At 38.0% G+C, this 24,988-nt stretch overlaps 2 protein-coding genes across 11 annotated transcripts in view; both read left to right on the forward strand.

The window, feature by feature from the left end:
* The first annotated feature begins 23 nt into the window (after positions 1 to 23).
* LINS1 (lines homolog 1) lies at positions 24 to 14,473 on the forward strand. 9 transcript variants are annotated; one of them, XR_011741054.1, is made up of 9 exons: positions 363 to 911; positions 1,493 to 1,549; positions 4,334 to 4,877; positions 4,980 to 5,069; positions 6,264 to 6,405; positions 6,661 to 7,251; positions 10,521 to 10,701; positions 11,658 to 12,763; positions 13,886 to 14,473. XR_011741054.1 is itself a non-coding variant. In XM_071813987.1 (8 exons), the coding sequence occupies exons 3-8, from the start codon at positions 4,470 to 4,472 to the stop codon at positions 12,574 to 12,576; spliced, it is 2,331 nt and encodes a 776-aa protein (XP_071670088.1). In that variant the 5' UTR covers positions 24 to 110; positions 1,493 to 1,549; positions 4,334 to 4,469; the 3' UTR covers positions 12,577 to 13,006. The 9 variants fall into 9 exon arrangements, 8 of the variants coding, with proteins under 8 accessions (XP_071670088.1, XP_065703389.1, XP_065703387.1 ...); XM_071813987.1 differs by lacking the exons at positions 363 to 911; positions 13,886 to 14,473 and adding an exon at positions 24 to 110 and having other exon boundaries at positions 11,658 to 13,006; XM_065847315.2 differs by lacking the exons at positions 363 to 911; positions 13,886 to 14,473 and adding an exon at positions 181 to 215 and having other exon boundaries at positions 11,658 to 13,006.
* CERS3 (ceramide synthase 3) overlaps positions 11,656 to 24,988 on the forward strand; it is a 49,361-nt gene continuing 36,028 nt past the window's right edge. Inside the window, exon 1 of one of the 2 annotated variants that reach the window (XM_065847321.2) lies at positions 11,656 to 11,728. The gene's annotated coding sequence lies outside the window, so the exon portion shown is untranslated. Of the gene's footprint in view, positions 11,729 to 14,624; positions 15,115 to 24,988 lie in introns of those variants that run through there. The other variant, XM_071813991.1, reaches the window with a different exon arrangement.

The raw sequence follows: 24,988 nt of genomic DNA on the forward strand, positions 1-24,988 counted from the left end.
TGCTTTACGACAGAGGAGGGGAAGGGAAAGGGGGCGGGAGCGGCGGCCGTGGTTCCGGCGTTTTGACGGAGGAGAGTCGGGCCTTACGGCGCCCTGTCTGCCCGGGGCGGGTGAGTCGCAGCGGTTGCCTAGCAGCGGCTGCCTAGCGACGGGAAGGGGAGGGGCCTGTGTGCGCGGCGGCTTCGGGGTGACTAAGCGAGGCCGCGGGCTTCCAGGTCGGGGGGAGGCGAGGGGTGGGGCCTGGAGGAGAACGGGCGGGGTTTCGGCGGCGGGCGCGAGGCTGGGGGCGGGGGGTTGGTGCGCGAGGCTGAAGGGAGCTGGGCTGAGGAAGCGCGGGTGGGCGAGGGTACACCGGGCGGGTTGGGGCGGCTTAGAGATGGACCTGGGCGGATGGAGGAGCCGCGCTGGTTGAGGGGCAGGAGCGGCCTCAATTTGGTGCTGAGGGGAACGGCGGCGCGGGAGGCCTCGGCTGCCCCTCAGGGCCGGCGGGAGGGGATTGTGGAGGCCGACGGGCCCTTGTGTGGAAGATGGTGAGGGGGAGCGGTCCTCAAGGCCGGGATGCTGTTTGGGGGCCTTTTCAGAGCGAAGCGTGGCTTATAGTGAGCTCTGCCTGCCACGAACCCAGCACTGGCTTTTCTGATGGACCAGTGTGAAGGGTACACTAAGGGGGCCAGCGAGGTCGGATCGAGTCCATTTAGTCCTGTCTCTGGTGGCTAAAATGCTCGTAGAAGGGCAGATAGAGCATCTGGCATCCTTAGTTGTCAAAGTTAACAGGCTTTGGGCAGCTCACAGCAGAGGTTATTTGCAACCTCTGGAAGGAGATGACCTTATTTTAGAGGCGTTTATGGTATTTCAGCATTAGAGTGGAAGCATATCGTGTATTGAGAGATGAGCCTACAGAGTCCTTGCAGGTACAAGTGGTCCAAAGTGTATTTTATTTCTTAAATGATCTAACATTGCATTGTAAGGAGATGCAGAGCCTTCGGACTCAAACCCAGAAATCATGGACTATGGTCTCATTCTGCTTTATCTGATTCAATTTTTAAATTAAAAGAGGGTTTTTTTTGATTGTTTTGAATTTTCTCCCAGTTACTTCTCATACAATTAGATTTTTAATAGTGTGTATAACAGGGAGGACTAATACAGGGACTTAACTATAGCTGTCTCTATTCATGCCTCTTCATTGATGTCTCTGAGTAATCGTGTGTCATTGTAAGCCTTTTGAATTAGTATAAAAAGTAAAATGTGATGTCAGCAATGTTAGTCCACTCAAATCAATGCTCTGGACAACTTCATGCTAAATTAAGTATCCCACCTTGTAGAAATATACATATTTTATAAGTCTGATTTAGAATATTCTGGAGTTGTTTGCAATCACTTGTTTGGTTTATGATGGTCCTTAGACCTTATAGGCTTCAGCTGCTATCTGAGTTTTCATCTCCAGTTCTTTGTTTCCTTTTCCATCAAGTTCCTTCTCTGATTCTGTTTGCAGCTCCACATGACTTTGGCTTTGATTTCAAAGTACAGCTGAAGTAGTCATGAAAATAAGGTATAACAAAATATTTATTTGTGGGTTTTTTCTATATAGTTTTCCTTTCCATCTTTTGCCTGACCAGTCTGTATATAAGGTTTTTAAAATTGTTTCCTGTGGCTTATGCAGGACTCTGGCACTGTGAGGCGTTACCTTAATTGTTTTTTAGACACTGTCATGAATAACAGAAATAAATAATACAAGTAAGGATTGGAGTTTGTAATTTCTTGTGTATGTATGTGATTGTTTCTCTTTACTCTTCAGCTTTTCGCTCTGCTCTCTTACTATGTCTGAAACAAATTTAGTAATTGTCTGACATTTTCCCCTCTGCTTTGAATTAAATTTCTTCAAAATACCACCCCCCCCATTTTGTTTCCTTTAATGACCTATTCATGAACTTTTGTCGTGTGTGAGACATACCTTATAGATATTGTGAAGTGTTCTACAAATTAATGTTGTAATATAAATTTCTTATGGTAGGATCAGAGAAAACACAACCAATATCATGTGGTGAAGGTAAAATCTCATAGTGCATATCCTAGAGGAGTTCTAAATTTTTCTGCTTTAACAGCCTTGCTGTATTATATGAATTTGTGCATGAGAGATCTGTTCATTTACTATGTAGGATGATAATTCAAGTTGTTCTTGAACACAGAAGTAAATGTGTTGGGATAATTTTACTTTACTAGGTATTCATTTAGAAAGAAATAAAACTCAAAGATAGGAACAAAAGCTGTATGAAATATTCAGAGTGATTTGTGGAGACATTTTACAAGGTTTCAGGTCATAAATTTCAACCTCAAGTAGAATTCCAACTAGATTCTGCAGATGAAGAAGGAATTTACTATCTGAAGTATCAGATTTATTCTTAACATCTGAAATGTGGAATATGGGAAGGGATGGGGGAAGTGTTCTTAGTTCTGTCAGGTGAGGAACATACTGTAACATTTTGGAGTTGTCAGGTCAGCTGTTGCTCAATGTGTCTTTAAAAATACCACACCAGAGTGAATTGTAGATCGCTCCCTGCAGGCAACTTCTTATTCTCTAATTTTAGATTATCTTCTGAAGGAAATGCTGCCCAATGGTGGAAGAAGTGAGGAGTCTGGGTAGCATGTCTTGGTCTACCCCTAATCCCTTGTAGCTTTGCAAAGCTATTTTGTCAATACATGCTTCAGTTGCAGTTAAAAAAAAAAAAAATTGTAGAAATGAAGGTGTAATTCTCGATTTTTTTTTTTTTAATAGTGTTTTAAAAACTTGTGAAGATTATAAACTAAAAGTTGCCTGTATACTGAATTGTATCATTTCATTGTTTTCTAATCAACTAAAAAAGCAATAATAATATAAAATATTTGGTGTGATGATAAATGCTGTTGTAATTGACAGGAAGATCTTTAGAATTTCTTACCAGCTGGGAGGCTGAGCTGTCTTTTCCCATTGATAAGAAAGGGGAAATGTAACATTTAAATAAAAGCCAACTGCAGACAGCTGGCTTCAGGAATCTACCTGGAAGTGTACCTGGTTGATTACACCAGGCTTAGAAGCAGAGATCTAAAAAGTACGCAAAAAGGAAATTCTTACTAACAACATAAACTCTGCTCCTAACTCCACAGTAGATAAAGGTAATGAGTTTGGGTTGTTGTTTGTTTGTTTGTTTTTTGTTTTTCTTATTAAAAGCATTCTGCGCAGAGAACATGTTAAAACTGTCCTAAAAAGATAAATATTACAGACTAGCATCAGTCTTAATATAGACTAAAAAGAAACCCTGATGTTCTTGAGTATATAATTTTGTTTTCTGGGGAGATAAAATATCTAGCTATTTGCATAATGGTTAGTAAAATGTGGGTGCTTAGATGCTCACACTTTAAAGAGAGATTTGAGTTCTTAACAGTTCTTTCTTAAGCTATTTTGAGTGTTCTGGTGTTGTGACTGAGAGCTATGTTCCATTGACATGGTGATAAAGGTGTTGTTTTTTTTTTTTTTTTTTTTGCTTTAGATACCTTTCCTGAATATAGCTAAGCATTTTTACAGGATCTTACTAAGTTTTCCCCTTTTTTTTTTTTTTTTTAGGTTTTTGTTTTGTTTTTTTAATTTTAAACTTCTCAGTCACTGGACCCTTGAGACCAGCCCTGTGGCATTCTTGGTCCTTTGCATTATCTGGAAACCTGTTTTGGGTTTCAGGATGTAGGTGCGCAGAATGAAAGTTCTGCACTTGTAGACGTAAAGGAATTCTTTGGTCCTCCTCACTAGATTAAGAGCCCAGTTCTCCCCTCCTGTATGTTCATACTGCTCACCTTGAGCCTCTGTGCAGCAGAAGACAAGACTTGTCCTTTGGTTTCTGTGGTTTTTGGTGTTTTTTTTTTTTTTTTGAGATGTGTTGTGATATCCAGCCTTAGTGGAACAGTAAACATTGCCAGTGCAGGTAAAACTTTAAGTTGAAACTTTGTGCCTGCTTTTGGAGGAAACTGTGCCCAAGGACATGAGGTTTTTGTAGTTTTGTTTGATCCAAGTTCTCTCATCTTTCAGAAGTAGTTCTAGTAATAATAATATTTGGCTTTGTTAGTTCTAGCAAATTAATGTTGATGTCAGTAGTATAGTGCTGGAACTGTAAACTTCTTCATGGTGTGGCAATTCTGTTATTTGAATGTCTCAGTGGGACAGCTTTGTGCAGCTATCACTTGCTGTTGATAAACAGTGAATTTGTATTTTCAAAGTAAGTTTAATAATGGTAGTATTAGCTGTTAAAATATGTCTTTTGTATCTTTCTGGTTATCTGCTCAGTAATAGCAAATTATTTATTTCTAGGTAACTTAGAAGAGAAATTCCTAGTGATGCTTCTGTTTCTATTACTGGACAAAAAGAACTTTGAAGCTGATTAGCATTGACCATGAATAATCAATGAAGACATACTGCATTTTCTGGAATATTGACTGTTCTCATAATGAAGATCTCTCTTCTGCAGCAGATGTATAAGGATGTACTGGTAGGCCTTCCACTAGCGAAGGAAAGTCGTTATTATGCCTCTTTACTCAATCTATGCATTGAGCAGTCACCAGGAGGAGATGAATCATGTAATTGGATGCATTTGCCATCTACTAATGGTGGTATCAGGAGCCATCAGGACGCTGATATGGCAGATGCAGTTGTCCCTACAACAGAGGATATATCAAATAGCTTCACAAACATGAACTCCTCATTCTCTCCAAGAGAAGTGATGCTTCTTCAGTTAACCTTGATCAAGATGGTGGTTGTTAAAGCAGAGTGCCAGGAAATTGAATTTAATACAAGACAGAAGTACTGTGAAATCTTTGTCCTTCTTCTGAAGGAGGCAAAAATTGACTCAAATTTGGTAAGCTTTTATAAACTTGTGAAAGATTTTTGTGAAAGGAGGGGAAAAAAAAAAAGAACAAGGAACATGCCTTAGATATGTTTTCTTTCTCCATGTCTGCAGATTTGCCTGCTCGGTAGTTACGATCAGCTGTTATCTCACATGGCTTCAAAAAGTTTAGCGTCTCTTGTGTATTTCCAGCTGAAGGAAGAGGTGAGTATACCATAACTCTTCCCAGCTTAAAAAAGTGGCTTAGCGAAAATGTGCCTTCAAGTTGTTCCATTTGACTCTAGAGGCAAGTTCTTAAAGTGCTTATATGGCACAAAAGTAGTCACCGAGTTCTGTAAAATCTGAAATTAGTTCTAAAGAGGCTCCTTTCATAAGGAGGCCCACAGAGCGACATCGGAACTGCCCCTTTCCTGCATGTCTACTGTGCTCCAGCTTTCTGAAAGACACATCTGCTTTTCAGCATACAGACTGTCACTCCCCTCAAAATGCCACACAGGTTCGTTGAAGTGTGTTTAACTCCAGTATGGGCAATGATCTGAAGTTTATACAAGATAATACTGTATGATAGTTCTCCCATAAAGTGTGTCTTAAGGGACTCTGGGTTGGAAGTGATGGATAGGAAAGGTATTTAATAAATATCCCAAGAGAGTATTTCAAGTGTGTTAGGAGTGGCATGGAGTGTAGAAAGAAAGGAGATCAGATGTGTAACAGAAGTTTGTAATGTGAAGTAAATGTCTTTATATATAAACATCTTTAATTTTATGAAACTATTTTAAGGCAAAATGTGTCTAGATTACCTATTCTGTTTAAGGTTGCAGTACAGGTATTTAAAAAAATAATATGGACTATCAATATTTTTATGGTTACTTGAGATCTGTTAGGTGATGCAGTAGATAAAAGTAGGTAGTAACCTATTGAAAGTTGATCAAATGCTTTTCTGTATTTTGTTATTTGAATAATCCAATTACTTGATTTTTTTTTTTTACCTGCTATATATTTTGTGAATATGTATTGTAGCCTCCACAGCAGCATCTCTTGAGTATAGATTTCTCTCAGAAGTAGGTCTGTAATATTTCTTGCAAAGTTGTCTGGGAATTGTGCATTCAGATGTGGTCTGTCTACGGTATTACCTGATTTTGGGGTAAAACATTAGGAGGTTTGGTTTTCCCTTTCTGGAAAATACAGATATTTTCTATCTCATGCATATGCGTCTTCATGTTTGTAAATAGAGACCTATGCGCTTCACAGGCGCTAGACAGATGTATTGTTTCTACCTGTGGTTTATCTATGCTTACATTTGAATATTTTTAATGTACAATTTTTAATTATTGTATTGCTTTTTAACTTGCATAGCAATTGTCAAGCATACGTAATTGGTTTTTGAACTTGTTTTCTTAGAACACATTAAATGTCACCTGGCTCAACTTCAGTTTGAAGACTCTTTCAGGATTCCCTCCAAATACCCAGGTAGCAGAATGTCTGTGGACTCTTACAACTATTATCAAGGACATACTGACTGACAAAGTTGTCCCGAAAGCAGGTACTGTCGCTGCGTGTCGATATAGCAGTGCCCACCAGGGGGAGGAATGTTACTAGTGATCTCATCTAGAACAGCTTGGCTAAAGAACACCTAGTTTCTTACTTAAAGAGAGTCTGACAAAGTACTGTTAAAAATGTAGTGATTTTAACATGCTTCAAACCTGAGACTAGTCACAATTGCCTGTCTTCTGCTTATTTGATGATTTAGCTGACAGTATTACACTCCAACACTGTAACGTTTTTCTCGTTGCTCTAGGTATTTTGCAGAAGTTGTTAGCTCCTCTTGATGCTGTACTTGAAGGATTTTATAATTCCATTCTGTTCCATCGTTTTGACAGTCACCACTATTCTTCACCTTATTCTGAAGCTGCAAAGAGTTTGATCAGTTTTGTAGATCTGCTTGAAGCACTTTTGGCTTCCAGAATTGAATTACAACTACCACTCAGATGCCAAAGAGTATTGTTTTTGAAAGTTTCCTATGTCCTGAACCTCATTAGCTCATCAATTCATTATTTAATCAAGAGGAAGCTCATTATGCTCCTTAAAAAGTGTGTCCTTTACAAGTCTAGAGAAGGTGTTAAAAGTGGATCACTGTTCTTACAAACCCCATCTTTATATGAGGATATGCTTACACTGAGTAATGCTGTTCTGCAAGTTGTGAATTTGACTTGGTTTAACCAGATCCCGCTCGGTGAAAAGACCAGCTACTTCGGAGGCTGCGAAGCTCTTCCTGAAGAAGATACTCAAGGTGGTTCTGACCAAACTGTTCTCAGAGCCTTAAGTCTGGTTGTGCTTAAAGCACTGGAATTCAAATTTCAGAACTCTGCTACGGAAGCTGAAATCAAAGGTAATGGTCTCTTTGAGGTTTGTTAATTAAGCTTTCAGATTTTGTAGTCACACTTCAATAATACTGTGAATAGAATTCAGCTGAATTAGTGGTGGTGGGAGGGAGGAAAGACCCACCCAGAAAACCTGCTACTGCTGTTGCTGTGTCCTGCCTAATTAGTTGTTTCCTTTCATTTTATCCTGTTCTTAGCCCTGCAATATGGAGGGCTTGACACAGCTGCATTTGGGATTGAGAACTTTTCCTGTTAAGAACATGTGTTAATATTTGAAATAGTTGAGCCAGCTTGGGAACACCAGGCTCTTCTCCAGTTGGAAAAGAAGAGAGCCTATAGCACAGCATCTGCTTTATGCAGGGTGGAGAGCTAAAAGGAACAGCAGGTAACATTCTTTTGGCTGTGGAGGCAGACCTACAAGTACCATTATTTTGGTTGAAGGTACCAGGCACAAATAATGTAATGGGGTGAAAACCAGCAGTTGTAGAAAAGGTAAAAAATAATTAAGGTGTAAAGTGAAAGACAGGAAAATTATGGGAGTTGGCAGAGGTTGGTGGTTGTGTTCTTCACCCTGACTTATAGGTCTAGTCCTTTGAATTAGTAGGTGTTAGGCATACTTTTCATACCTGCTTGCTTGAGCATGTTTGTTTTACTGAAGAGATGAATTAGATTAATAGAAGAGCAGACCTGGCTCCTGTGCTGGGCCTGTGCCACAGGCAGGCAGTGGGATGGCGAGGGAATGCAGTGTAACTTGCGTTCCTGAGAGGAGAGCATGTGTTGCTGTGTCAAACTGGTAGCCAGTTAGTAGTTGCCTCCTATGATATAATGAAGTACGGGGTTGAGGCTTTTTGCCTGAGAAACTCCTGAAATTCTGTTTTTCCACTTGCCTTTTTACCTCTGAGAAGCATATAATGCGCATCTTCTGATGCTGAGCTGTGTGAACGTGGATGTGCAAGTTCTCTCATCGAAGCAGCAGTTACAGGCTCCATGGCAAAAATGGAAAGGTAGTTCTGAAGTAGTTTCTAATCAAATACAAGTGAGAATGGGTGTTCCTTACTGTCAGCCGGTCAGTGATGTGGCAAAAACTAAAAAATAATTTATAGCTTTTAAACAAGGATGAAGTTTTCCAGCATTTTAAATATATTGAGGCATTTTAATACAAGTTCTAGATGTAAATATTTTACTTCTTATATTTTTACATAGTGTAGGAAGTCTAAGATCAATTTTTAATTAATCTGACTGTGCAAAAGGACTACGGACTTCTGTGATACGGCTTCTGACGCTTTTTCCAGATTTTGGAAGATGTTACATATGTGATGCCAGTTCCGTTCTTAGAGTTTAAGTACTTGTAGAGAATATTTTACTTATGGCCTATCTTCTGAAAAAGAATAGAGACTGAGATTGTCTGCAGACAAGCGAATAGAAAAAATGTAGGTTAAATCTATTCAGATGCCTCTGTGGAAAATCTATCTCAAAGAAAAAAATTATCCTTTCTTTTCCAGATTTGTGACACAAAAATGAGTTCTTTAATTAGATTCAAATACTGTCAAGAGGGATTTCAAGTTGAAAGGAATGGTGTTTCTATTTTAGTGACATTAAATTAAGTGATTAAAACAAGCACCAAAATGCTTTAATATGCTAACTTCCCTTCTGGGAAGTTGGTTGATCTTATCTTTTTTTTTATTAACATGAATTATAGTGGCTTAACTTTGATTCATTTCAATTTTCAGAGTAACTTCCAGATAGCTTTGATTTATAGGGAAGAATCTCAGTCTGAATAGTAACTATTACTAACAAAGATAATCTGCTGTTCCTATTAATTGCTAAGAGGAGAAGCAAATCTTAAATTCAAATATTAAGGAAATGACATAATGATGGGTTTGTAAGTAAAAATTGATTCCCATGTTGTAAGAATTTGTTTTCGCAAGTGGTAATCACTTTATACTAATGATGCAACTGTGTTCTTCAAGCCATAGTGTACTTCTAGCAGTATTAGAGTTCTTACGATCTTTGGGTTAAGACATATGTCACTATTTTTTTCTGTTTTCTAAATGTTGAATGTATGCTGCGTTAAATAAAAAACTGGTATTACATTCAGAGGTGAAGAACCTTTATATAGTATGGCATTAGAATTGAAGAGGTAAGTTTCTTGACTTCAGGGAGTCACCCTGTCATATGACTAGGAAGTTATTTTTATGAGTAATCTGCTGTGCTAAAATGAGATAAATTTTGAAGTGCTTTTGCCATCCAGGAGTACAGTGTTCAGAGGGAAGGGGAAAACTAAGATTTGCAGGAAAAGCTCTGCTTACATTAAACCTTCCAGCAAGGATTTTATACCATCTCTCATGAAGGTACCTTTATCCCAAGCCTTTGTGTATGAAAATGTACATAATTAATGAAGAATTTATTTTATAAAAAATAAGGCTATATTACAAGCCTCATACTTTGTTTTACTGTAGAAATGACAGCTTATTTCCATCAACTATAGATCACTGCAGTTGATTTCTACAGTGAATCATCCTGAGGTGGGTTTAGCTTCAGTGCTGTCAAACATTGCAACTGTAGTATTATTTCACATGGGAAGAACTACCTGAGATGAAATCTCAGCAAAGTGCTTGTATTGGATCATTACATCTGTGGCATTGACTTGATTACAATTACCGTGCCTTAGTTTGCGACATACTGATGAATCTGCCTAATTGGGGAGCTAAAGGAAAGTATAAATCCCAGCTGTGTAGGCATAGTCATATTTTTTTAGGTTTCCTGTGCAATTTTTGAAGTGTAAACTTGTTTGTTAGTCAAGAGGATTCACCCTGTTGTACCCAGAACTTTTTAGGTCCCCTCTGACTACTCTTCCTTGAACTCCAAGAAAATGAAGAATGCTGTTAGATGAATAAATTGTGTCCAAGGACAAGTTTTATCTGTCTTGCGGGAGACTTCTATGCCTAATAAGTAAATTAGTTTTCTGCAGGTTACTTACAGTTGTTAACATTGGCACGTGAACACCGGTATGTTTAGGGTTTAATAGAGTAGCCATTCACATTGAATTTAAGGTTAGATAACTGCTTATGGTTTTCTGCAAAATATTTATTGATTTCTTTGGTACCAAGAAGCAAAAACTAATGTGTAAAATTTGATGGTTTGTAAGTCAGTTGAGCTTAAGAAGGATGAATGCATTCATGAACTCTCATGCGTTGTTCATTTAAAAAATAAAAAGTGTATGTAGTTTAGTAACTAAAAATGTATAGCAAAATTCATAGTTACTTCTTTTTTTCAGGAGACTTTCAGAGTTCCATGTCTCAGCTATTGATCTTCTGGAGGAGTCATCTGAAGTCTCTGCCACAGTCTCACCCAGTTGTACATCACTGTGAATGGCTCTCCTTGATTTTCATAGAGCAAGATGATGATATGTGGGAAGCTGCTAAAGCTTTGTTACTTATTTATTTAAAATTTGATAGGTTAGTGTACATTTTATTTGACAACACTATGAAGAATTGTAATTTAGCGAGGTTATTGTGATGTAGATGTTTCCATTGATTAATTTTGTGTAAAAAGAAAATATTTTTAAAAATAAACAAACAACAAAAAAACACAACTAAAAGAACCTCAGGACAACATAATAATTTGTGGTGTAATAGCAGTTAACTTTGATAATTTGATTGGTTTTTGGATTGAAATGAGAGAGTTATGCAACAGTTTATTAGTAAATATCTTAGCCTGTCATTCAGAATAATTTACTTCACAAGCTAAAATAGTAGTTAGACACAGATAAAAGGCAAGACTGTTTTCTTTCACTGCTGACAGTTTGAAAATAATGTGATTGTCATTAAACTTCAAGAATTCAGGGACTTCTGGCAAAGTGTCTCTCAAAGGCTAAGACCCTGTCAATTCTAGCTAATTGGTAAAAACTGTTATTGCTAACAAGTGAAATGTGTTCTTCATTAATTTGTCCTGGACATTCACTGCTTCATTGTTCTTTAAATTACTATACAAGTATTGTCCTAATTTATAAATGGTCCCTCAAGCTTCAAATGTGAAGATACTGCAAGTAGTACACAGTTCTTCTTAGACACCTAAATAAATGTAGGACACTTTATTCCAATGTGCTTAGTATCTTGAAAATTTGTGTCCAGGTTTACAAAAATATTAAAATAACAATTCATGAATTGCATGTAACTTTGTTTATTCTAGAATGTTTCCTAAGGAGAAGTGCTGTTTAAGAAGGCCTGTTTTAAGTGCCTTGGCATCCTAAACTGTCTGATCTCTTAGCCCCACCTAGGTCATTCTTTCTCATTCCAATATAAAAACTTACTTTTTGGGTTTTACTTTTTGACAAAAATTTTAGAAGAGCAGGAATAGCATTTTCTGGACACGCTTCCACTGTATTTAATCCATTTCATCACTTGCTTTTCAGGTTCCAGCATGATGCTGCTGCTAACTTAATCCAAAAAGAGGAGGAAACCTGGAACTTCCTTACTCATGCAGGTGGATATAATCCTCACTGTATCTTTTTATTTTTTCTAGAAAAAATTGCATTTGATTCCACAGTATTACTAGATTTTTTGATTTCATCAGAAACTTGCTTTCTGGAATACTTGGTAAGGTACTTAAAGCTTCTTAGAGAAGACTGGCAGCAGTTTGTAGAAGTCTGTAACCATTTTGATACTAAACATGGCACTTTTCAATCAATTTCTTCTGTCAAGCCACCCCATGAAGAAAAGCAAAGCTGCACGACTGATGAGAGTTTGCAAAATGCTTGTTGTGAACGAGAACCACAGACTCTGAGATCTTTGGCTTTTTCTCATGACTGCGTAGTGTTTACTACAGACCAAGGTGATAACAAAGTTGCAGAGTCTAACCAGTCCAGCTCACTGATGAGCACTGATAGTGCATCTCTGCTGGGTTCTCTTCAAAGCCTAGTTAATTATGACAGCTCAGAGGAGTCTGAATTAGAATCAGATGGAAAAGATTGTTTAGTAAACAGAAAGCGGGTGCCTTTAAATAGTGAGGGTGAGACAAGGGTGAAAGAGACTGGTTGCAGCTACTCAGGTGATAACCAGAATACACTCAAGTCTGAAGTGTTGCCTCTGAAACAAGAGAGATCTAATACCTCATCCTGTTTGACTGGTGTGGTGTCTTCAGATAACATCATTCCCCTAAGAATAATGTTTTACAAATCAACGAAATGTTTGGAAGAACTTCAAAAAGCTATTTCTAGGTTGCAGAGAAGAAATCTTTTCCCATATAATCCATCTGCATTGTTGAAACTACTGAGCCATGTGGAGAAGATCAGTAAGAATATGAATCCACAAGAATCTAAAGACGAGTTCTAGTCATGTTTTGACTACTACACTGAGGAACGTTTCCATGAGATTAATGACTTCTAAAGCTCGTGCCTCTCACGCTTGTCGATGTATTTAACCTGAAACAGGATAAACGTGGTTTTTGGTTAACACCTTAAAATCTGCAACTGCTTTCAGTGACATGATCCATTGCTTTAGGGTCCTAGGCTTGTTCATGGTATGTATGTCAGTGTACAGTATATAAGGATTAGCTGTTAGGTATTCAAAATTTGATCATAAATGATTAATGTGAAAGCATATCAACAATACATGATACTTAAATATTGTCAAATATAGTTAATGTTATTCTATATATGAAGTCACTGCCAGATGGGTGGTGATTTATGGACTACAGCGCAATATTAGTGCAACACATGACTGCTTAGAGGTTGAGCTAAATAAAATATTTTAATTTGGAACAGTTTTGGTGTTTATACTGTGTGTTTGGCATTGGTGCTTTGCCCTAAGTGGACATTTGGTTGTGCTGCCACGATCACAATAATCCATGCTGCACTTTTCTTTGCTGAGGTGCTTAACTGATGTCTAGGATGTACTTTTTTAAACATTGACTGTTTGCCTGATTTAAGTGGCAGTGTTATCATTTCACTGAAAATTTGATTTAGTTTTTCCTAATATTTTATGGTATATTCCTTTAATTACAAGAAAAGGTAGATGTGGGACTAGTGCATATATTGCTTATTTATAGAACATTTTAGTAGAGCATTGTATCTAAAATCAAGCTTGGGTAATGCAGAAGTGACATTCCAATAGAATTCCTCACATCCATTACGTATTTTGTATAAGTATAGAATATACTTAATGAACTTGCTAAATCAGAAACAGAAATTGTCTGCAGTATGGTAAGATGAATGTTGAGTTTAAATTCTTACATTTAATTATTTTATTATATCTAATTTGAATAACCTGAAAAGTAAGTGTCTTAAGACTTTGCCTGGGGAGAATTAGTTCAGAACGGGAGCCAAACCAGTGTGTGCACTTAGCAGGAAGCCACCTCATGTTGGTACACTTGACGTGCAGCTCGTGATGATCTGACAAGGGTTGGGTAATGGGAAAGTACTGACGACAGGGACTACTGTAGAAATCTCAGGCTTCCTCAGAACTATAAGAAGTAGTTTTCCTTTTAGGATTGTCTCTTGAAGGTAAGTGCTCTATTCTGGTTGAGAATCGGGTAAGTTCTATCTTTTAAATAGCTATTTAGTGTCAAATAAAATATGATTTAAGACGAACAGTCCCAAGAGCAGATGACTCTCACCCTGAAATCTCTCTGGCCATCTTCTAGGTTAGCCTTGAGCTCAGAACCAGTGGATGAACACCGTTGCAAGGGGAAGAAAACAAGGTGAAGCTTATGCGATAGTTTAGCTGGAAATTATAGTGCTCTCCAGAGACACTTGAATGGTATGAATTCTCAGCAGGAAGGTTTGAGCCTCAGCCTTGTTATTTAGGATGACAGCTGTAATAATTTGGCAGTTATGCATGAAAGAGTGATGCCCTTCACTGGCAGGTAGGAGATCTGAATATTCTGTGCGTTCCTTGTGCTTGAGTTTCCTCCTGAGATTAGTTTTGTGTGTAGGAGTGGGTGAGAATGTCAGTGAATGGAAACTGTTCCATTCATGTGTATAGTTACTTTAGCTGAAAACTGACCTCTGAGTTGTCCAGGGCAGAAGAATGCCTGGTTTCTCTTTACTGGTTGAACTTGGTTATGCTTGATGCTGAGTTGCTCATTTCTGCCAGGACTGGGCATGTTCAAAGATGCCGCTCTAGACCTTTCAGTTCAAACAAAGGAAGTGCCTTTGGCAAGGCAGTTGAGCAAGAGTTTCTCAAAATCACAATTTTAAATGTAGGTAGGTAGTTATATGTCGGTGAAATCCTTTCCATTTTCCTCAGTTTTCTAATCTAGCCTTTGCTGGCTGCTTTATTTTGAGTAACTTCATTGTTTTCACTGAACAGAGTACTTAGCGTTTCTTGGTCTGTGCTTTGCCAGTTGGAAATATCTAATTTGCAACAGTATTTCTGAGAGAGCGATGTTTCCAACCAGGGTTAGAAAGGTAGAATGGGGAGATAGTTTTGGTTTTCTTAAGTGCTAGTCATCTTGTTTGTCAGTGATTACTGCAACTAGAAAAAAAAACAGCTTTTTTTAAAGTAATTGTTTAGGCATCTCAGTGTGTAGAATTTATCAAGAAGTGTAGACGCCATAACTTCTGATTTTTGAATACAGCAAATCCAATTGCAGTCCAACCGTATTTAATTCTTACAGGCATGAAGTTGATTGTGCGCCCAGCTGGTTATTAGTAGTGATCATTCCCACATGTTTCACTTCTCAGAAAGCCATTGTTTTAATTTTCAGAATGTTTTAGTGGTAAAAATGGGTAAATGTGGTTTGTATCTGGCAACTAGATACCTTAATGTGTTGATATTTTACTATTTATGAACTGTAGGACCTCAGATGAAGTAAAACTGATGTGAATCAACTTTTTTTCTTTGGACACAAAATGAGTGTGAGCAGTGAAGGTAGGTAGTAGTTCTATGGCTATATTCAAAAATACTGGCACAAAGAAAACGCCTTACAAAAGGCTTTGCATTTTAATCCGTTGGCTTGTTTGGTTTTGAGTAGTTTTTGGCTTGAATTTTTACTATCTAAAATTTTTAGGCAGAGCTGTTATTCTGTTTAACTTGCTAGAGCAAATTAACTCAGCTGCGGAGAGGTTTATGTGCCTCTCTTTTTGATATTGATATCTAACAGCTTTGCTTGTATTATTTCAAAGCAAGTCACAACAAAGTAGGTGACCTGTCTGGAGACGGTTTTCGATCTGAGGACTTATCCTCAAAAGTCTGCAGTCTCCATTTTCTGTCTGTGCAGTTGTTTTGAGGAGTTTACCTTCAACATCAGTAGAATAAATTATGCTTTAATGAGGTAAGCAGTTAGCACTAGAAGTTGCTTGCAGGATTTGCTTTTTAAAACGAATATTTTTGACCTTGAATATTTGTAGAACTTGATTGCAGTTACAGCTGAATCCAGGTGCTTCCATGCTTGTGGTTCTTTAGACTGGATTTCTTCCAGTATTTTTATAACTGCTTTCCATTCAAGTTTTAATACTTGTAATACGAGTTTTAATCCTGTAATACAACAATAAAAAACAACGTTGAGAATTCCTATGTGTATGGTACTTTTGCAAAGCTGGGAATAAGGAACCTTGGTTGTTCCCTGGTTTATCACTGTGGGATAATTATTGTTTGTACTTCCAAAGTCAATGTGGGATGGTATCTGAAGTCAGTATCAAGTATTTATCACAGGTTCTCAGTCTCTGCAGTAGTGAAAATACTGTGGTCATTAGTTTTACTTCCATGTGTTTTCCTTTAGAGAGTTGTCCAAACTAATTCATGAATCCTTGTTGTATTTTGTACAACTGTTTTAGGCTACCTGGTTCACTATGAAATCTTGTTAGAAGCCAATTGCATGTGTCAGAATGAATGATTGGCAATCTTTAACTGTCACTAGCCCAATAGCAGGTGTGGACTTGGACTTGGTTGAGAAACATCTGGGGATTTAAGCTTTTCCAAGTCACTGTCTCTTTAAATGTTGTGCAAATGAGTTTATTGCTGATAACTGTCAGAGAAACTCTTCAGTAGACAAGCTGGCTTGCTGCTGGTTTACATACAGCAAGGAGGGAAGGAATACAACAAGATAAGTAATAGCTACGTAAAAAAACAAAGGATAAGATTGTGAAGCCTATTTTGCAAAACATGTACTGATTAAGTAAAAAAGATTTCCTGTTAAATGACAAAATCCTTTGTGCTTATTTCTAAATTCACAATATTAATCCTTTGCCTGCTAGCTTTACCTTCAAATGTAATCCTAAAGTAACTTTGTTGCTACAGGCCTTTTATAGCTATTTCATGTAGTGATTTAACTGAAACAGAAATTATTGCTTTCTGGAAACTTAGCTCCAGTACTTGGCGTGTTTGGTAGTATTTATATTCTTCAAGAAAATCATGTGTCAGATGGTGTTCTCTTTCTGCTGATACCACTACAGCTCCTGTGAGAATTAGGCAAAAATCCATTATGCAGCACATGTAAAACTGCCCAGTTGGGGCTTTTTAAAATTATTTGTCTGCTCAGGGGAGAACCTAGTACTTGGTCATCTTCAACAGAACATCGGTTCATCTAAAGGAGTGTTTCTTCACCTAAGCTAAAAATATTGACTAGTGCAATATCAGTGGTTTTGACAAGTATGGACAAGGTGATGCTAAATCCAAGGGAAACAAAGATCTCACCAAGGCTAACTTAAAGACAGAACAGCCTGGGCTGCATAAAGAATGCTGAGCAAACTAATCAAATGAATTCTTCACTAAGTCACCCCATATCTCTGTGCCTCTGGATATAAGAACATTCTTAATTGCTGTCCTGGAGGCTTATTGATACACTGTATGTTCAGTATTTAATTGAAATACAGCCCAGAGTTTGTGACAACTTGAAAGAGTAGCATGATTGTGGTATTTATATCCCTCAATTGTTAAGTGTGCAAGAGAAATTGGTTAGAAAGTGGTCCCCAGGTAACGTCAATGTCTTTTCCTGGAGCCTTTCTCCTAATATATATTTGAAGCCTGTTAATAATCCTGCATTCTCTGCATTGTAGTGAAGCAATAGCAGTTTGGGTCAGCAATAGAGCGTATTAGTGTTCCCTCATTTCTCTCCACTGTCTTTTATCCTTCCTGTATTGCTACTGACATCCCCTTTTTATCCAATTTGTATTTCCTTCTTGTTATTAAGGCCCAAATTGTCGAAGTATTGAGTTTTAAAATTCTAATTAAAATTCACAGGAACCAAGTTCTGAAGCAATAAGGTTTCAGGCTCTGTGTTTAAATTGCGTGTATTCCTGATTTAGTCCTGCAGTAGCATTCATGTATGATAAGTGCTTATTATGTTAATGCTTGCTGTGGTCAAAGTGAGCTATCTAGTCTTCAATTATGACAGATGGCATAATTAATTAATTAGAAATTAATCTCTCCCTGCTTAAACCCCTGTATGGATTATGAATGAGGTCATACTTCCTAATAAGAAAGGCCATGAGGAGAAAGATTTCAAGAGATTGTAAATGGACAACTTCATCCCTTTCTGTAGGGGAAGGCTGATATATTAGAAGACAGGAATACATGCGAAGAAGAGGAGCTTGGCTTTTAAACTACAGATTGTAAGATGATGAGTTATGACATTTATGTCCTTGAACGTGTGACTCAGAATGAATAATTTTCAGATATTTGTTGATTCTTGAGGAGCAGAAAGTATAGGAATATAAATTTTACCTTATTCTTGAAGGAGAGCCAGATGGCAAGCAGGTGGATTTCATTGGTGGTGAAAAGATATTTCGGAGTCTAAATTGTTATTACTAGGTCAAATTGATCATATTGATTCCTACTTTTTCTCAGCTCTGATTTTAGAAGTTTAAGATTTAATACAGTCTTAAAGATTTGCCAAGAGGGTTTTCTCTACTGAGAAAGTTAACTAATACTACAGTCTTTCTTATGTAACTGCTTAGAAGCTCAGATGACAGCTCACATGCAACATGTGAACTCACTGTAGTTTAATGTGTATACTTAAGTGTCTGGAAAATGGAAATAAGTGATTTTTTTTTTTTTTTGACTACTTATTGTTTTGCTCTAATATTTTTTTTCACTGAAAACTTATACATAATTTCAGTTGTATGTGAAATAATTATTTGAGTCACATACATGCCTCCATTATCTAGTTATGTTTAATTATCATATGATTGAGTAGGTGTTATGCTGCAAGTAAGGAGTAGTAACACTTAGTTGTGTATTTTTTCTTTCTCAGTGAGACCCACAGACTAAGGTGGGGTTTTTTTGTTTGGCTTTCCCTTTTCCAGCATTCAAATTTAAGATACCTAAAGGATAAGTACCATGAAAGTGCAGCAATAACTGAAAGGCCAGTGGGCAGCTTTGATGAAGAGAGCACGGTTAGCTTGTTATTTACCATGCAATATCTTTAATCTTTTAATAGAGTCCTGTGTAGGCGGCGAGTGCTACCGAACAAACACTCCCCATAAAATGCGAAAATACTTTTTACATAGTTTATTGTTTGTAGCAGCCCCACATCAGGTCCGGTCAAGTAAATGTGTTTTTTGCAATTTAGTGTAACAGTGAAGAAATTGTGGATTGAGGCATAAAAAACAGGTGTTTCTGCCCAATTACTTATTACGTTACTGGCACAGTATTAGCCAAGTGATATATGAATCAGCTTGCCCTGGGCCTTCCTAACTGGCAAAGCATTCCTAAATTTTTTGCTTGGTTCATATTGGTTCAGATGTGAGAAAGTATGGAGATAATTTAAAGCAATAGCAAAGCCCTAACATTACCTTTCTGAAAAAGTCCTTTGTGTTTAATATTTCTTGGGTGCATCAGTTTATTGAATACTGTTCCTAGTTTTATGGAAGGACTGAAGACTTGAAATAGCTTCAAAATACAATACCTTAAAGCTGTATGAACAAAACTGAACTTTTCAGTCAGAATCAGTTTGGGGAGGAATAAATGAACAGAATCCACATACTGCCTGGTTCATATGTTTTATTGCAGTCTTATGGATTATGATGAAAGGTTTAATACACTCAAAAGGAGTTGTGGAAATGAAGATGGGGGAGGAAAAACCACACCAGTGTTATTTATATAGACACCATCTGGGGTTTAGGAAATCTATGAGCCCCAAACTACTGAAGGCTGGGGTGTCATCAGTTACTATTTTGTGTTTATTCTGTTCTTGTATTGTTCCGTAGCCATCTGCTATTAGCTTCTTTCAGAGGCAGTACACTGGGTGAGGTGAAACTTCGCTTCCCTTTTGACATGTCTGTTCCTATTTTGTGGGCTCCTGTTTGCTGGCTGCAGGCAGGCAGAGGGCTAATGAGAGGTTCTCTGCTCCTGGCTTGTCACTGAGGTTCTCTCCTTCCCTTCCAACAACATTAGGGTGTCCTGCCCACCAGAATGCCAAGTAATTGCTAACACTTGTGAATGCTGTTATTTATTACTTGAAACTGGGGAGAGCCAGCGAGGAATGACTTTCAGCCTTATTCCTTAGTCATGGGATTGAAAAAAAAAAAAATCACATAGGGTTAAGTCAAATTGACATGTTTGTATGGTATGTCTAACAAAACATACATTCAACGTATGTTTCCTTCTGCTTTAGGAATTTCAAAAATTCCACTTTATATCTTCTGCAGAACTACAGTGTAAAACATTTAATTGATTGAGGTTGGAAGTATTCCTGAGACTGGTCTAAAGGAGCAGGAACCTTTCTCTAACTTTATTTTATAACCCACAGCTCATCTAATAACGCATCTAAAAATGTCAGTTTGAAGTGATGTATTTGGGGGTTCCTTTTCTGGACAGTCAGCAGGTGCAGCATCCTCTGTGCATGTACGGACCAATATAAACTGAGACAAATTCTCATTGTACAACAAAATACCATGTGACTTCGAACATTTCTTCATCTGCGATGTTGAAACAAGCACAAGGAAGGCACTTGGCATTGCTGCTCCCGAGTTTCAGCGGGTAGATACATATGACATCAGGATTGCCTTCAGTCAGAAATCTTGACGTGCAGCTTTGCTGGGTGGGTCTCTGAAGAATTTGAAAGGGTTCTGTAGATAGGGCGTGTTTACCTGTGTCAAAGTAGGGAGCGTGATGCCTCTTCCCTGCTAATGTGCTTATGTTCCCTTTGACGGCAACATCGTAAAGGTAAGAATTTATTTTTCTTTCTTTTTTTTTTTCCTCCCTACATGAGATTATGGTGTGAATCGTTAACATGTGTTCACGTTGTTACCATGTGCCAGATTGTCTCTTTTGTAAGGGAAAATTAGAGTAACATGATACTCTTTAGATGAAGAGTAGAATAGGTCTTAATGAGATTTATATGCTGTCACTAAGTATTCCAACCTATAAGAGCTGCTTTTTATTTTAGAGAAAACCAGTACAGGTGACGGTAGTAGTTTTGCTTTTCTACGTTTTGTATCATTATTAAGTGCTTATAAAAGCACTTATTTCTGAACTGGAAGGGAGGAAAATTTATTAACAGGAAAAATAATGTTGGCTAATGCTGTAAATATGATTGGATAAAAAATGTTGATTTTAAGTCGATTGAAAAAAGCTAGTTGTAATTTTATTCTGTAAAATGTTAAGAAAAAAAGTTTTCTGTGAGAAATTTAGTTTAACAGATTTTTGTAAGACTTACCTATTGAAGATCTGAAGAAGCTAGTGCATAAATAACACATTTAAAGAAGCTACCGGAAAGAGTTCTTCTGTAGTAATACTGTAACATTCAGATGGAGGAACCATGTGCATTTTCCCCCCTGTTTTTGTAATGTGCACCTATTTTTAGCCAGCTTCCCAGCTGGGGTCAGATCTTCAGCTGGAGTGCTGCTGTTGCTGAAGAGGCTTTGCTGGTGCACGTTCAGCTGAAGATCTCTCTTACATTTGTTAGGACATGAACGGGATGACGAAGAGTGGCTGGAATAATGAAATACCAGTCATGTTCTGGCTCCTCCTCCCGTTGGCTTTGTGGGTGGAGGATGTCTGGGCAGGTTAAACTGCAAAGGAGGGGGTAACAGCAGAACAGTGGAGTGCAACAGACTTGGTTTAGTTGCTGGTTCAGGGTGGTGTCAGAGATCATTAAAGCCAACAGACAAGCTTGAGATGCATGTGTACCTGATGGCTGCAGACCCTGTTTCAGGGAGCTGCAAATGAAACAGTTTTCCAGAGCGCGAAGGCACCAGCCCTGTCCCTTTCCCTGCCTCCCAAGGGCTCATTTAAAACCTTGAGTCATCTACCGCAAAGGTGGAGAAGCCGACGTGTTTCGCCTCGGCACGCTCAGGTCCTCCCTCGAGTTCTTTACTTTTCTGCTGTCCTCACATATTTTGTGGTCCTGTTGTGCTTCCCATAACATGCTTATCCTGACCACTGTGTACCCCGTGCTGCTCTGCTCTCTGCCTTTAACCCTTATCTTCAATAAGTGACCAAGAAGGCTCACAACTCAGGGAAAATCTCCATTGCATAACTAAGCATTTTAAGTTAGACTTCAGGTTTTTTATTTAAAATGAAATCTTGATAAGCTAAAAAACAATAATTATTTTTGCATCTTTCCCCAATAGTAACAATTTGAAGAGGAGTGGCATACTTAGATTTTATTCCTTACATTCTGACAAGTGTTACTAACATTCTAGAAGTGACTGGTTTTGTCCTCGTAGATCTGTTCAAACTTTTTATGAATTAAGCATCTACTAAGAAACTGTAGGTTGGATAGGGCGGGGTTTTTTTCCAGATAACTATTTTTTTTACCTCAAAATTATTGCAGATATGTGAGTGATTTCATAACTCTTTATCCACCTCTATCAGTGTTACTAATTTTTAAAGCTTAAAAGCAGACATAGTTTGCACTGTAACTGTACAGTGTGAGAACTTTCCTCAGCTGCATGTGATCAGCTAAAACCATTTTAGCTGCTCAAAAATTATTTACCTTTAAGTAGAGAGAGCATGGTAATGTTCACCTAGGAAATGAATTCTTTTGAATAGTTCTGGTTCTCTTTTTCCCCAGAGAACAGGGAAAAATATAATAAAACTCACTTGACACCTTAATTGAGATTTATTCAAAGTGCTATTTTAACCTGATACAATATAGTAACTGAGTTACAAGGCAATGTGATAGAATAGTAAAAGAAGTAAATACTCTAATTGCCCTATAACCAGGCATTTGAACTGTTTACAGTTGAAATTTGTACAAGCTAGGGAGTAAATTTGAAGTTAAAGGTCTCGTAGCAATCTTAATTCATCTGGTTTATGAGTATGGAGTATTTCAGTGTTTCACCATAAGAACCTCTAAGTCTGACAGCTCTTTGTTCTGTACTGCCACTGGTTTTGGTAAGATGTCATTCATGCCGTGGCTCAGGTTGTGTGGAATTTAGCTGGAATCATGTTTTCCCATTTGGACAAACAAGATGAGAAAATGCAAGATGCAAAGGGATAGCAGCATTAACCTAATACCTGTCATTCAGTTCATTCCTCCACAAACCATCATTCAAACCCTTTATGCTAATTAGGGACAAAACACTGTTCAATCAAATGCAAAAGACGGTGCTAAGAAGCAGGAACAAGCAAAGTCTCCAACTGATGGCTGAACGAATGTGTTTGTATGGAAGAAAAGAGTGGAGGTCAGGGTTACTCTTAATGCCTTACGGGCTAGTAAGTTTTTTAGCATAAAAACGATCAGTGGAGAAGCTGATTTGGCATCACATCCTGTGATTTCTCAAATTTGGAAGTTGCAGCTGAGTCCAGAAGATGTACGAAGCAGCTGCTGTACATTTGAAAGGCTGTATGGCACAATAGCAACTATCAACATTTGCACAAATACTGAAAGTAGTGAGTTTTAATAAAATAACCCACACAAGTACAACCAATAACTTGTTAGTACTTGTGAAGCTTTTTTTACTTAAAACTCATGGTTTGGTGCTCTTGGGATTTTTGTAAAAGTACCTGCCTTAGCTACCTCCATAGTGTCCTTCAGTAGGAAAAAGGCTACTTAACTGTAGGCAACAAAATGCAGGTCCTGTATTTTTTCACCCTTAATGGTGGCGATTGCAGTTGGGATTCTTTAAGCAGCGTGCTGGTTTTAGCAGAACACAAATCTGTTGCTGAAATGTGTGTGCTATTGGTTGCACGTATTGCTTAGTCTTAAGGAAAAACAAAACCGGTGGTATAGTGGATCCTATATTTATTTTTTCTTTTAGACGACTTGGAGCCTGGAACAGCTTTTCTATCTCTTTTGAAATCTGGGAGATATGATTTTTCCCAACAGTCACTGCAGCAGTTCTACAAAATGATGAGAGAAATAGGAGAACTATGTTATTGTTGCTTTTCGCTGATTCTTTCCCTGTTACACCTTCAAATTCACACTGAGTAGACAGTCTAATAAGATGCTTAGGGAAATTAAGGCTTCTTCCACTTGACTGTGTTAGTGAATTTTGGGTTTTCTAGTTTATCTGGTAAATAAAGATAGGAAATCCTCCCAACACGGCCTTCAAACCTGGATACCCCCTTTTCTTCGTTCTGATTTTGGAAATTCAACTTCTGCAAGCAAGAGCTTTAGTGCAGAGAACACAAAGCTTTGCCTCTGTTTTCTTTTTATTCGTTCCCCAGACTGCAGCAGACAAATTCCACTTCAAAGCAGCTCCTGAGTTTGTCTTTCAAAATGTAGCCACATAGCTTTTGTCAAACCAAAATTTGCCCCTTTTTTTTGCTTAATGACATGAAAAATGAGAGATTTTTTTAAAATTTGATATATCAAGGCACAGAACTTTGACAGGAATTTCACATTCGTACTTCCCTACTGTGTAGGCTTTCCTTTAATTATAAAGATGCAGTTCCTGAAGTAATCATTCCTGATTTTCCTGTTTTGCACAAGCCCATTTAAAACCAGATTATACTACCGTGGAGATCCTTCCTTAGCAAGGATGTGATTAGATGTCTTTATTTGGAGTATTTCATTTCCAAGATGCAGGGGAAGTTTCCAGTTTTCTGAAATACTTTCATTGTTAAACTGACTTTTAGGTCCTTCTAGAGCAAGGGCAATTATGCCATTTTTGTCAATGAGAATATTATTGGCAGTGCTGGTGTATGGATAGGAATCTGGGATGAAGAGAGAGTTTTTTTCACCCTAGGTTGGGCAGAATTTGGGTCACTCAGCTGTTGTCATTTCTCATTCCTGCTTGCTTGGTGCTGTTAGAAGCTGTAAGGAAAAACATAATCTCAGAGGTCAGCACTCTTAGCAATAAGAGGTTCAGGCTGGGTAGGCTTTAAAGTTTCTTGTCAGAGCTTGTCCTAAATCAGGATGAGCTTGGCTTTTACATCTTTTGCCCATTCTTTGAAAGCCGTGTGTGTGTGAGGGGAAAATACCAACTTGTGACAGTTTATACAGCCTAGAAAGATGAGCTGCCTTTGAAATTCAGGACCCGTAGCCTGATCCCAGCACTGGAACTGGTTGCCACTGCTTGTGGTTATACTGGAACACATGCATTTGTGTGGTAACAAGCTCCTGACAAAATAAGTGTCCTCTGGTTCTTCTGTTTCCCACCTGGATTTTGGGCACTATGTGAGGGAATGCCCTTCACTGTTCATAGCCCCTGGGTGGCAGAAGGGACATCTTAAAGTCTTCTATGTGTTTACTAGTCCAACAAGAGGACCTGTGGTGAGTGCCTTCCCTTTCCCAGCACTTGGGAGAGATGTTTTCAGTGTAGGATTGTAAGGCCAAAGCATTAGTGGCCTTCCTGACCTGTCAGGGTTTAAGAAGCTGCCAAAAATCTTTGGGTTAGAACCAAAACTAAACAGT

The sequence above is a fragment of the Patagioenas fasciata genome, chromosome 12, assembly GCF_037038585.1.
Source record: "Patagioenas fasciata isolate bPatFas1 chromosome 12, bPatFas1.hap1, whole genome shotgun sequence".
Taxonomy (NCBI): Eukaryota; Metazoa; Chordata; class Aves; order Columbiformes; family Columbidae; genus Patagioenas; species Patagioenas fasciata.